Source organism: Anopheles maculipalpis, chromosome 3RL (assembly GCF_943734695.1).
Source record: "Anopheles maculipalpis chromosome 3RL, idAnoMacuDA_375_x, whole genome shotgun sequence".
NCBI classification, from domain to species: Eukaryota; Metazoa; Arthropoda; class Insecta; order Diptera; family Culicidae; genus Anopheles; species Anopheles maculipalpis.
The window spans coordinates 16,266,627-16,281,137 of NC_064872.1; the positions used below are offsets into that span (position 1 = coordinate 16,266,627).

At 39.1% G+C, this 14,511-nt stretch overlaps 1 protein-coding gene across 1 annotated transcript; it reads right to left on the bottom strand.

Moving 5' to 3' along the window:
- Nucleotides 1–1,715: 1,715 nt before the first annotated feature.
- On the bottom strand, nucleotides 1,716–9,548 carry LOC126565368 (ITG-like peptide). Its single transcript, XM_050222538.1, has 6 exons — nucleotides 9,371–9,548; nucleotides 7,155–7,275; nucleotides 2,830–3,034; nucleotides 2,168–2,216; nucleotides 1,890–1,946; nucleotides 1,716–1,793 (listed from the first exon to the last, which is right to left on the bottom strand). Exons 1-6 carry the CDS (start codon nucleotides 9,530–9,532, stop codon nucleotides 1,734–1,736), a joined length of 654 nt encoding a protein of 217 aa, XP_050078495.1. The 5' UTR covers nucleotides 9,533–9,548; the 3' UTR covers nucleotides 1,716–1,733.
- Between the last annotated feature and the right edge of the window lie 4,963 nt (nucleotides 9,549–14,511).

A 14,511-nucleotide genomic window follows, 5' to 3' on the forward strand; every position in this document is an offset into this window, starting at 1 on the left:
ACCCACACGCGGAACGTGCTTCCTGGTAGTAGGGATACACGCATACTTCAATCTTCATTTCTCCTATCGTAAGAGTATCGTCATTTGAACCATAACTTCTTCTTGGGTCACTTCATGCCACGCGGATTCATCCGGAGCATGGCCGTTGCTTTTTTGTTTCACTCACTTCACAACGTGTTTGTTTTGCTTTAACGCCAATTTTTAAAACACTTAGCAACTCATTGTGGGAAAATTTTACATTAAGTCTGTGTGTATGTGTAGAAGATTAAAAGTTCAAAATGCCTCAGCCAGTATGAATAATTTGTAAAGGTGTTTTCTCTTTTTTTGTTGAGTTTTCTTAGTTTTTTGCTTAGTTTTCTTCCACTTTTTTGCGATATTTTTTGGGAGTTTTTAATTAATGGTATTTTTTGGTTTGTTTACTTCTTAACTTACGATAACTTGTTAGGATCATTTTTTTCTCATTATCATTCCTTGCATTCCTTACACCTAGATTGTGAATTGTTTGCAACCTTTTCTGGGGGAATTTGACTGCTGATTTGCTATATATATTTAAGTGGGTTTTTTGTTGTTGTATATATATATTTATTTATATTCATGTATAACGATATGTATTCATTGCATAAGAACCGATTATATCAGCAAGGGTATTTTATTGTGTAGTTCTCAATCAATGTAATGTGTGTTTGCTTTGTTTCGGTAGTAACTTGTATGCGATGTAATTGTAATGGACGAAAAACAGTTAAGCAAGCTTCCAGGCAGTTCTACTTTCTCTTTCTCTCTCTCCTTTATCCAACGTTCATACAACGTTCTTCCGATCGCTATCATACAAGCCAAAAATTGAGTTCCCAGGACGAATGATAAACGACACAACAGCTTCAAATACATACACGCTTAAGACGGTTTAGCAGTAGTATATCGAGAAGAGAAAAAGATGTTTCATAAGAGGAAAATACAATCTTTTGGGTGTGTTCATAATGTGTGGACTGTACACTTGGCGTCAATCACAGTGGAACATCTAGAAGGTGATAAAATATGATCCCAACGCTTGTACATGGTTGATATCGTTTCAAATAATATGTTTCTGTAAGATGTGTCCCTTTACGGAACACAGCGTACCCTTGATTAGCCCCTCAAAATTGTAAGGCTTTGATAATATAAGTGTTAGAGAACAGAAAAAAATGTTATCTGAGTCATGTAAGAAATAAGAATATTCATTCTCTCACTAGCACATTAGCCCTCTCGTTCTGTGTTGCTTAAAAATGTGTCTGTGTGTGAGTTTGATATGTATTCGTTCCGATAGTTTTGTTCCTTAGAATGCACTAACTGGTTTTGCTGCTGGATATGTTTCGTTTGTTGCACTTTTCGCTCTATTTAACAAAGCTTTTTTTTCTTCATCTTTATGTTACTTTTGCTACAATATAACGTAACTGGATATTTGATTGATTTGCTGAACTCTACATTATTTCCTTTTGCTGGGGATTTTTTGGTTTTTGTTTTTTTGATTGCCGTTTTTGACTGATCGCGGATGGCCGGTAGCTACGTGTTGATTGGGCGTGGGGGAAAACAATATGACTTTTCATACAAGGATTCAGTAAGCATCAGCTTTCGCACGCTTCCAGCATGTGTCGGAGCTGTCGAGAGGTTGCCTGGATTAAGAATCATAATATGTTGCTGTTCGATCGGAACTGATCGTTTGATTTTCTTTTTGAGTTGCATGGTTGGGCTTTGGTTGTTTAGTGCTTGTTGTAGATGATGCGCTTCTCACCCGCAGTATGCTCAATCTGGTGTTTCACCTAAGTGCGAATTAAACGAAAACGAATTAGGTTATTAGTTAACAATTGATTCAGGCTCCAGGAAAAAAAACATTAATATCAAGATCACACACTGACCTGATCGGCAGCAACCGTTCCAACGCACAGCAATGGATCTTTGAAGTACGAGCATACCTGTCAGATTAAGAACAAAAAAAGAAGAACATTTCAGTCATAAAATAGGGTTAAGCAAATGGACGTCAATTCAAAGTCAGCTGCAGAAAGAAACCCATTTGTTGACAAGGATGTTGCTATAAAGGTCAGCTGAAGCGTTTCCTTCGTTAGGGGACACACATTTTTCCGAAAAACGAATAGAAGAAACGACGACAAAAAACTATTGTTATGATCACTCTTACCTTGCGAGGCACTTGCCGATGTCTTCTCTGCACCTGACAGCACAATCCTCTGTAGGTTGAAGCCAGTGAAAGGAGAGTAACAAAATGGGGAAAAATGTGTTACGAAACTGTGTTGTGATTCGTGATTCTAACGAGCTACGTTTAACTGTTACTTTTTGGGATGGAAAATAATGAAATAAATAACAAAGAAAACCCCTAACCCTTATCTTTTATAAATTGAAGCGTATCGGGAAGCATCTTTTAATTATTTTTTTTACTTTCAAATGTTTAGTCACTGATTTATAAGTTGTAAATTATAAGTTGTAAGTTATAATTACTTTTGAATATAGTTGAAATTTGACAACACTTGAGTTGTAGAAATTTTCATTGCTTGATATATTTGTTAGTATATAATTTATGTTATAAATTTTACCTTACACTGGCTATAAAACTCTAAATATCAATTTTTTGATGACAAATATAGGGGAATTTTTTGAAATACAGTTTTAGGTAGACAAATAGGCACTGATCTAACATTCAAATTACTGAAAAGTGCCTAACCATGTCTACTAGTGCTCAAGTAATTTGAAAAAAAAAATCATCAGATAACTTATATTATCTCTTCTAATGCAGTGCATACACTTTCCATCTCATATGTGCAGTGTTTGCTAATGCTAACTTACCGTGTAATTTCACAGTCACTGGAAGTGATGCAATCTTCACCGTACTGCTTGGCCACGATGGTTGGCGGTCGGCAGACGCTCGCACCGCTCAGGGCAGAAATGTCACAGATCAGCCCAGACTCGCAGTCGGAATCGTGTCGACACAGCTCGCCGTACTTTCGTCCATAGAGCGGCATGCACGTACCCCTTACAGAGATTGGTGAATCTTTGGTGGAGAAAAAAAGGGACAGAGAAGAAAACAAGTGAGAAAACAGTTACATAAATTTACACGACACTACAGTAAGGGAAACAATATCCTAGAGATTTGTAGTGAGGCGAATGTAGTCTCAAAGCCACATTCATTTAATCATTTTATTATTAAAATTAATCATTTTACGATGATTAATTTCATGAACTCATCAAGAATGCATGAGCCAATATTTCAATTTTTTTATGTATATTAAGTTTATGGCTGTAAAAAAAAGCTATTGTGGCCATAAACTATTCATATTAGTCTCTCTTTTTATTGAAAATTGTACATATTTATTGTAAAAGTGTGTATGACTTCGATGTAATTCCAATGGTTGAACCTAAAATTCACCTTAAAGCTGCGCTGCTAGGAGCGACACCGTCATGAAAAGTGTCCATTTATTTATTTACACCGATATGGCAGACATTTTTTTCTTGCTATGAAACAAAGCTTACATAATATAAAACACATTATGTCTGGTAGATTGTGATGCCAAAAAGATAGCAGTGGCTTTACGTGGGCACCGTTTTCTAGCAAGCGAACCGTTCCGGCATAATGACAATGCAATCGATCTTCGATGGAGGCGCCCGGTGGCTGCTGTCGAGGAAGGATGAATGAGATATTTTTAGCATTTGCTCTGCCCCAAACGGTTTGCCAACGCACTGTCAAATGCTGTCAAATTCGGTTCGGGGTTTTGATGTTTGATTTTTATGGCCGATGGGAAAAGCCTTTCCAATAACGAAAAATGGATGGCGAGTGTAAAAGAAAAATGTATACCATTTGCTTTGCCAAGGTCGGAAAAGCTGTGCTTTTTTTTTGGGAAAATGAGTGATACTTTAGATATTTGCTGCGGAAGTTATAAACATATTTTTCTGTCAAACGATACAGCTTCTTGTTGTGTTGTAAAAAAAAAATCCCCATCTGCCTCAAGGATTCACTCATCCACATTTTCGTATCGTACAAATAGAAAATATATTTATCATCATTTTCCACTCAGTTTCCACTGCCCCTAAAGTAAACTATACTTGACGCCCGGTATCCTTCGGGATATGTGTTTCAATCGAACGTATAAGAAACGGTTTGCCATAATTCAATGTTTATCGTTTTGCTCCGTTGAAATACGGGATGATGTTCCGGTACAATGAAACGTTGTGTTTATTTCACTGTAACTTCCTTTGCTATCATATCTTTATACTTTACGACAGTGCTTGGTAACACCAGCTGTATCTCTGAAACAAAAAAAGCTGTCTTGCTCAAGAGTGCTGGTGGTCTGTGTTACACGAGCACACAAGGGACATGTCATAGTTGCCGTGATGCTTATCGATAGAATTTAGCTCGTTGAAACACAGAGCGTCCTGCTGTATGCAGATACACGTAAACAGTTGACACTCCCTACATGCGTGTAGAACATCAGCGGGAACTTTGAGCGACACAGTGCAATCTTTCACTTATTATTTCAACCGACCGATCATACTGAATATAGAGCTGTCTGTACCGAGAAGGCGAGCAAAAGTGAAGTGTATCCTGTCCGTATCGTAAAGAACGCATGGATGGGTTGGTAACAACAAGGAAGCAAAAAAAAAAAAGGATTCCCCGGGGGGGCCTTGTAGTTGCGAGCGTATGCAACATGGTCGGTTTGGTCCTCGACGCTCGAAGCGCAGTAAAACAGTCCAACCCATGGAATGGAAACCCAAACCATGGTACGTACCATCAGTGTTTGACGAGAGATGCCCCCCAACGATAGTCCTACATGGTCTGATGTGTACACAACGAATGAGTGTACTTTCATCTGTGCGGTTTTTTAAGACAATTTTTGGTTGTGTTTGGCTCTGGTAGAGACTTTGGGTGATGTTGATTGGCCCGCAGCAAAAGGGTGCTGTTTGTAAGTGGGCCCTGTGATTGTTTGTTGTCTGTACGCTCTTGCAGTTGCGGAGGGTGTTGTTTTGGCCTCAAAAAATGGGTGAAAATCAACTTTATGGACATGGTGGTGCGATGTTTTGCCGCATAATATTTATGCTTTACGTGCAACGCACACATGGTCCATCGAGTTTTTGGTTTGGTGTGCCTTTCCAGGTTGTTTTGCTTGTTTGAGGCTACATAAATTAAAAATATTAGCTAAAACAAATCAATTCTGTCTGTATAGAAAGTATTTTTATTATATTTCCAGTTGTACTAAACTATACGTTGAAAAGTGATTAATATCGCTCTACCTGTCTACAACACATTCTGAAATTGTTAGTGATTTTTTGCTTCAATCTGTTCAAGATAATAGCATCAGCGTGTTAACACCTATCAAGGAGGATTTAAAAGATCTTAATACACCTCAGTTTATAAATAAATTACGATCCTTCCCATTACAGCAAGAAAGCCCCGAGATCGTAATATCATTATCTCCATGGTCGCGTGCATCGTATCATACCGGGTTCTTGTCAGCGCGATAAGCGCTATCGATTCGTTCCCACAATCGCTAGACAGGTTCAGCTTTTGTTTCGCTTCTTTTTCGCTATCCGAGTCAAAGGCTAAATCAATGTAAGCCAGTGAAATGATGCTTAAAAGATGAAGGTTTAATATAGAGTGACGTGCTACAGACGATGACTTGCCGGCCTTAGACATCGTTGCGCTGCTAGCAACCGGGTAGGCAAAAAAGAACAATAACGCTGCCAGCCGGAGCAGTGGCACGGTTACAAAAGAAAAACTCAAAATGACAGAGGATTAGGGTCAAGAATATAGGGTAAGATTGAGATTTGTGCACCTTGTTACGGTACGTACGGCAAGGATCTACCCAAACGTGGGACTCCCAAGCACAACCAAGCCACAAAAAAAAAACACTTCTTAACCTTATATATGGCGTGAATGAAAGAATTTTCAGGGATCGTAATAAAGAGACCCCGGGAAAATTGATCCCCATAATCCAATCGCTGATGAAACCGGATTACCTTCGCTCGTTTGCGCTAGTTTGCGATTCTTCGTGTTCGAGAACAGGTTGATCCCAAAAAAAAAGGGATCGCAAAATATCACTTCGCTCGCCAACACAAATCAAAATTAATATTACACCTCTCGGCATTACATCTTCGGTGGCGTCCCGATTGCTGCCATCTTCCATTGGTGGCGACGACAGACAGCAGCCCGTTACAATGGTTGATTTTACACAGGTGGTAGTAGTCTGGGCGAAATTTCTTTTCCAATTTTACGAGGAGCGATAAAATGTAATTAGAGTTTAATTTGGCTTCCCTTTACGGAGGCGAACGTTGGCGCGGTAGTTGTGCTTTTGATGAGCCCTTTCTGGGTAACTGATTTTAATCATTGCTCGTGAACCGCAACACAGGAAAATGGAACGAGTGCATTGGTGGGTTCTTTTTGAAGTTCTACTACTGCGGGCAAGCTTAATTGCTTTCGGTTGTCATAGTGGTGCCACGCGGTACGCGAACGCCCCCATTCAACCCGTTCCGTGAAGTAAGTAAGTAATGATAAGCCACTACAAAAGGTCGGAAGGACTTCTGGAAATCATGACACATTACTGTTTAGAAGCAGTTTGATGTGGCTTCATGAGCGAAATAAAGGACTAACTCACCGCGGTTAGTGGTTGCGGTTGAGGAAGGTTCAGAGATGAATCCTTTCGAAATGACTGTTTGAAATTGTGATCCTTCAAGCATAGTATTTGTAGTACTTCGTTTTATCGCATGTACTTTTGTTTTCTTGGAAACAATAAACAATTATTTGGAAATAATTCCATATATTTTTTAAATATCTTTAAGAGATCATAGCCTGTCGTTATTGGCTCACTTGACTGGCCTTTACTGGATCAGTCAGTCCTGCGTTCGGAGCAAGTACATAGTCTCTACCACCTTGGCCTTCCGCCCGCTTCCAAATATTGTTGGATAGCATTATCTACATCATAGCTGTAGTCTGGAAAGAATAATGCTCTTATTCTTGCTTGAATTTAATTAATATCTTTCGCAAACAGAACAAAAGGTCTTTCCATTCGCTTAGAATTACACCAAGAGAACGGAAGAATACAAGACAAATCGGACTAAAGATTTAACACAACACGCAGACATAATTAACAGCGCCATATTAGTGAGCTGATGCATCTTACCATTATCCATGATTACGCAGATATACCCTGGACAGCAATATTCGTTAGCGGAGCACATGCGGGGATAGCAAGGGTCCGGTTCGTAGCGGGGACTTTGCTGCTCCTCGTCTAGAATTTCATTCTGCAATCAGGGAAAAAGACCGTGTAAAATATACATTAGAGGGGTGAGTCGGAACTTGAATTATATTTACAACCAAAAAAAAAAAAAAAACGGTGTAATTTAGCACAACTTGTATGTGTATGTGTGTTTAAAACGTGAACCTTTCTCGATTGGAAACGAAAATGTAACGAGAAAAGTTCATCAGATCCAGAAAACTCTAAATGAAATTAGACAACCGACGTGCTCAGTCCGCGTCTCAAGCGAATAGGTGATCGATATTACGTCCGTCCTGTAACGTACGCGAACGCTTCATAACGTCTACCTCACAGGACACATGCCTTTGTCAGTTTCACGTGCCTCATTTACATCACGGCCAACAAGGGAGTAGGTGCGGCACCTCGAAGCAGATAATGAAAGCTACCCGACTCGTACGCTTCAAACACTGCCCGAAGTTTGTGTGAGTAAGGTGGATCCAAATTTGGAATCACCCAAAACATGAAACGCTTGTAATGGAAGCGTTCTCGTTGTCGAACGGGGAGAGAAACCGGGGAAGGAAAACTTTCCATTCCGTGGGAGACAACCCAGAATCCTCGCTTCAATCAACAAACTCTCGTTTTGGCTTTCTTTTTTTTTTTTTTGGTCGCTCGCACACGCAAACAAAGTGTGGTGGAAAGCAGGGTGATTTTTGGAGGCGGTGTGTGTGTGTGTGTGCGATATGTGCGTTGGTGGTTGATTAAATTACCATGTAAATGTTATTACCCTTCACGTGTGCCGTCCTACCCCACACGGGCCTTCGCGTTTTCCCTAACTGCTTTGGTAAATTGGAATGTTCTTTGACATAGTTTCACGCATTACTGCGCCACAGCCGCTACGAGGACGAGCAGCCGATGGAGGTTTGATGAAAAGTTTAAAAACATGTTTTGGTGATTAGTTTTGCGCTGCCAGTAGAGTGCAAATGGAAGTTGCTCTACCTGTCGGTTTTTTTTTTTGCGAGACGTATATATGTCAGATCGAAAATGTGGTTAAGGTTAAGTTCTGTTTGATTTGTTGCCGTAAGGTAAATGGTCTGAATATCCCGGATCAGAGATTAGGAAGTATTGATTCAAATCTGAATTAACGTTTGGATTTGAGTAGCTCAATTACTGGTAGAATCGATCACACTTTTACGGTGATTTAATGGCTTTTTTGATGGGATCTTACGGTGACATAAACGTTAGAAATCGACCTTTGCAATTTGTGGATTTTAAATTTCGATTTAACGGCAAGAAATTCGTCTCTAAATTAATTTTTAAAGCTCTTATATACTTGTACCACCTCTTTATAGATATTTAGAAATAATCGATTGCCTCTCTTACTAGTTATAAAAATCCAACAAACGAATGGAAAAGAAAGGATCACTGTATCGCACCCAAAACAAACCCGAAACAGCGTCAGCACAGGACGTCAGCTTCTATTCCATTTTATTGAGTCAATTACGTGGGACCACACTGTAAATGGCGAATATTATCTTGTGGTTTTATCACATTATTTCAAAGCAAATAAAACTCTTTGTGTATATACGCGCACATACAAAGAACACCAAAGGAGACAGCAGAAAAAAGGGGGGGAAGGAACAGAAAAAAAGAAATTCACCGAAAAGGTAATAACATTTTATTGGACAGGCGGACAGTGTGTCCTGTGCATACACATTTTGCAGGGCGATGGAACATGCTGGTGCCGCTGCTGTACGTACGGTGGTTTTGTTAGTACTGGGCTTGTGTCAATATTTATTTTCTGCCCGATGGCGCAGATCGAATGGATGGATAGTATGCTCGGGATCGTAGTAGATGGAGCATGATAAAGTATCGATCCTGAAACAATGCACACAAAATGGTAGCGATATCACAAGGCGTATTTTTTATGAAAAGTTTTCCATGAATTTATAAGTTGTGCGGGGGAAAAAAAAAGATTCTTGTTGATTAACATTATCGAAAAGGTCTTATGGAAGTATGAATTTCAAATTACGTTCTTATCGTGCTATAAAAAAAGTTTTCGCTTTCGTTTCCATCTTCTTGGTCTTCAACTACCAAATTTAGATCTAGCGAATATTTGAATTGAAATATGATTGTATGCTTACCTGCAGAAATGTTTGTGGCCGAAAGGATCCTCCGTGGCTACCGTAGCCCATGTTTGCTAGCATCTCCGGCGAGAATCTGTTGAACAGTCCACCCCATGCGTTCACACTTCCGCCTAGGAGTAGAATCGCACCGATGGCCATCCACAGGGCAGGGGATTTCATGTTGAAATTGAGGCGCTGATGTGTTAGAATAGAAGAACAGTCAATAATTATTATAAATATTTATAAGAAATTTCAATTTTATTAGTATCTAAAAAAAAGACAAATGTTTGGTCATAAATGTTCAAACAGTTAAATTAAGTGGGATTAATTTTACAAGGTCTGTAGAACATCGACAAGTCTTAGTCTTGGATTACAATATGTAGAATGGATTGTCAGTCCTGAGGATGGATAGACAGACTGTTGGGATTCTTTGCACGATCCTGTTGTGCCTGGAACCTCTTTTTGTACAAAAGGTTGACCTGAAAGGTCTTCATGAGCTTGGTCTGTAGAGGCTGTAGAGTGCTCCTTTGGCATTCAACACCATTGCACCTTGCAATTTTGCAATTGCAATTGCAATTTTTCGGCGCTGATTTTTCGCCTAATATAGCCGACGGAAGGTAGATTGACTATTCAACTACGTGCTACCAATCAAAGTATAGGCCGTATAAAGCAGTCAGATGAAGTAGTTTTTAGCAGCAATTTTTGTATGGTAAAATAATTTCCGGCTGGTAATTCAGATGTTAGAATTTTAAGGCTAAGACTTCTAGAGGAATGTTGTAGTAAGCTTTAACGCCTGATATAAATCTTAGATATAGAGCTTCAAGTAGAAAATGCATCTTAGAAGAAGCTGCTAATACACCAACCCTTGGGTTTCTGATTAAAAAATCTCTCATGAAAAACGCTTGCCTAGAAAAATAATAACCATCAAACACGTGTCAATCTAAGAGACTTCTTACAGATCGTTCCAGATAGCCTCTACAATTTTTCGAATAACACATTTTTGGAGAACCTCCAATCCAATCCAATAATTACGTAGATTCACACGTTCAATTGCTCATATATCATAAAAAGTTTAATTGACAACATAATCTTTAAAAAAAACTTATGTCATAAGCTCGTGGGCATAGAGTTAAGCACAAAATTTCGAGTATTGTACCAGTAACACAACTCTTAAAAATGTGTCTTAACTTGTCTGGTACAGATCGCATTTCGAACCGCCTGAAACTGCAATCAATCACGATAAGTCAACTGGGACAGTTTTTACACCAGCACGTATAGCGTGATCCTTCCTCTGCTTTTTTTTTGTGCCCGCTATGTGTCCATATCACCATCAACACGAAGCTCTCACTGCAAGAAATGCAGATTTATTTCTCCTCAGCATGGATGGTTGGCCCCGGTTAGCCCGGCAACACAATGTCAACTGTTAGGCAGGGTATTTATGTGGAATATATGCAAATTACTTGCCCGTTCAAGTGCACACAGAGCCAACCATAAACTCAGTGAACTTGAATCTCCTCGTACAGGTCGTGATTCTGTGCTGTGTTCGTTTGCCATTCGCTTCGCGTTGTGTATGGCAGAGGTAAAAAACCCGCCGCCATACGCCTAGAGAAAGGCTGTACGCTAGCATTGCACCTTTTTGCTAGGAACGTACGAAAAGTCTAACAAAAAAAAGCTCTGACCGAAGAAAAAAAAACAGAATGACATTCAAACGAACGGGCACCAGGTCTTGGGCACTATGCAGAAGGAAAAAGATTCATGGAAGTCGTTACGGTGACGTATGCAGCTGTTACGATGCATGGTAGTTGCAGGAAAAGTGTTGATACCAAAAGACAGCCAAAGTTCGACGGTGACGAAAACTTTGGGAAGACTTAAAATTTTTGGTAGAAGTTTTTGATACCGTAAATCTCTTGTTGGTTTTTTGAAAAGATAGTTATGAGTAGTGAACTTGTTTAATGTGAATTAAAGTTTTAAGTAAGCTTATTTAAGCGAAAACTATTAGATGTTCACAGAACATTGAATTGAGAATTTGATCTAAAGCTAGCAGTTGATTTGATTACAAAAAAAAAAATCGTAACTAGTTCTGGAGCATTTTTTATGCAAAGCTAGTAATAGTAATATGGAAGTCTATCCTCTTCCAACATAAAGACGACACTGGTGATTATTATTCAGTTAACAATTACTAACAAACCAACAGTCTGTTAATTACACAAGTAATTTAACTGCTCCATTACTTTAAATATACTTTCGGGAATTATTCCAACATAATCCAGGAAGCTATGCCGGCCTGCAAAAATTTATTGCCTTCTTGAGCAACTCTAAAACAATATCGACCTTTTGGCAAAGTAATGGAAGCTAAGACTGCTTCTGTGTATGCAAACTTTTTCCATGTCCCTGACATGACTCATCGAAAGAATGTGTGTGCGGTACGCTACTACTGTAGATTTTTGTGCCCCGGAAGTATTACAGGAAGTGTTTGCAAAGTTGAACCCCATTATGACCTTTGCATCGTCACCTGGTCCACCGAGCCCAAACACCAACAGTGGGAGGTCAAGCAAATGAAAACGAACTGCCTTGCTGGGTTTTATGGGTATTTTAATTACAATCCTAACCACCTAATATACTACCTTTCCCTGGGGTGGAAACTCCTGCTGTGGTGCTTATTTGTTGACTTCCGCTAAAAGGGGATGGCATGATAGTAGTGAAGACAAAATTAGTCTCAACACATCCCAAGGCTTTCCTGGCAAGCATGGCAGGTCGAACTTTTGCATGGTTTGTGCAAAAACCCGTATTTGCAGTCCTCGGTTTATTTAGACAATGAAATGCTGGTAAAGGGAGTGAATTAATTATTACGTGACAAAAGTATAAATTAATAGTTTTTCTCAGTTATCGATAATTGTAGATGACAGTGCAAAATACAAGTATTTTGTATGATAAGATTTTTGACCGCAGCTAAATGAGCTTTTTTTTGGCTTTAATAAAACGGAAAAAATTGCGCAAGAGAAAATCAACTCGCCATATTAAGATCGCTATCATGGTGAGGGACTCGCCCAAAATAAATACGTCTGTTAAAAGAGTACACTCATCAATCACGCGGTTCCGGCGAAAACGGAACCCATAATGACAAGGGAGCTTTCTGCGTGTAGATCAGGACACAGCTCATCAACAAGTGAAAAGGTGTGTGACATGATGAATGATGTGCAGCTTTTTGGAGGGTTTTTTTGTTTTTTTTTTGGTACTAGAAGTTTGAACCGTTTTGCACCGTTTGTGTGGAAGTTTTGTTTGGAAACACTTTTATTTTTTTTATTACTAAGTATGACGTCGTCGTATTGTCCTGGAAGCTCTTCTGAGTGTTTAAAAAAATATTTTTAAATACATATAACTTTCCTACACGTGTAGTGTAGCGTCAGATCGATTCTCAGAAAAAATCTCTATTGCATTCAAATGATCTCGAATCTCTAAAATTGATCGTAGCGGAAGTTGGGGCAAGTTTTCGATTGGGGCAAGTGAGCCTGTTAGCATTTTTCAGTCAAAAATCAATTATACGACTAAGTGAGTATTTTTTTCACTTTTAAGATTTATTTTAAGATCTGATAAAACATTGAATGTAAAATTGAGAGTTGAACTATAAAAAACGTCACCTCGAGATCTCAATTCTGGATTGAAATTCATATCCCGATTGATTTCGATCGAATTGAATACCAGGTATCGAGCCGGGTTTTTTCATTAGTATTTTATAGCAAAATAGAATTGTGTGCGTTAGCGGGATCCTCAAAAAGGACTCCAGGAGCTAATTTGGAATTTTGGCGACACGAATCGTTCAAGAACATGAAGTTTTATCAATCAAAGCTTAGAGAAGGAGCTTAGATCTGATTGTTAAGAAACTATTTTAATGCACTGTTTGAGCAGTAATTGGTGAACCTCTTTTACCCCTATTTTCTATTCTTAACTTTGCTTAACAAAGACAGAAAATGGACCCTGGGAAATAATCAAAATTTGTTTAAAAATGAATATTTTTTAAATATAATTTACAATTCGAACACCAAAAAGGTCAGGCCGTTACTTATAAAATAAAAAAAAAATCATTGGATCATTCTAAGCACCCAATCAACGATAATGGAAAGCAAGAAACATCGATTTTGCCATTTGAAAACTGTGCATGAATAAGTAAGAATAGTCCTGCACCGTGGACAGTTTACATTAGGCTGTATGGAATGGGTTGGGACACATACGTTTTACAAACGTTTTGTTTTGTTCTCTCGAGTCTCCTTTGCGCTTTTCCCGTAGTGGAAAATGTAAATGTCAACGTTAATTATACATTTTGTTCCCTTTTCTGTGTCGAAGAGTACTCGCCAGGCAATTTATACAATGCATTTGCTTAAAGTGGTAAAACTATCCATTATAAATTTAAATACCAGTCCTTCAGCTGATGTATTCGTGAAGTTTTGTTACGTTGTTTGCTTGTTATCATGAAATAATTTTTATATTACAAAGGTATAACCACAATTTACCTTTTACAAATTATTGAGTAGCTTCTTCCACTTAACGCTAAACGATTCTTGCTGCCGCAAATCTCTGGCCGTCCGTCGGATGTGGATCCTGAACAAACGAGTCGCCTGCGTTTTACGATTTGTTGTTCAGATTCTCCAACACTTAACTTCACTTCTATTCACTTTTGTATTTTTGGAATTGAATTTTCACCCGCTTATCTCACTGGTCGCTGGTCGTGCAGGGCAAGAAGACGCACAAAAATAATGCTTTCTAGGGATAATCGGAGCAAACGCGGTGACGTTGTAACACTTACACGTACAAACACACTTACGCACTCACAAACACCCCTTTGCACGTGGTGTGGATACACGGGGATACACACTGAAGAACCACCCGCAACACTGACAAGCTGCCTTGGGATAGGGCAATGGCGAAGGAAAGCGTCTAAGACCGTCGAAACGTGTCAAAGAGCGTACGCTTTTGCTCGCTCCGGATGCTCGGTACCGGATGCTTACCGATTAAAAGGGTACCACGAGACGTTAGCCCACGGGTTGGTTTTAGCTTTTAGCTCCGTAATCGTTGCTAGCTGCCGTTTTATCAAGCACTTGCGTTTTAAGCCACGTAACGACAACAACAAAAAGCTCACTTCCGGCGGGTAGTGTAGGTATCCT

Coding starts and splice junctions, on each gene's coding strand:
- LOC126565368 (XM_050222538.1), bottom strand. CDS start 9,532: ATGAAATCCCCTGCCCTGTGGATGGCCATCGGTGCGATTCTACTCCTA. Junction 2,217..2,829: donor AGTGACTGTGAAATTACACG/GTAAGTTAGCAT, acceptor TTCAACCTACAG/AGGATTGTGCTGTCAGGTGC. Junction 1,794..1,889: donor GAACGGTTGCTGCCGATCAG/GTCAGTGTGTGA, acceptor ATTCGCACTTAG/GTGAAACACCAGATTGAGCA.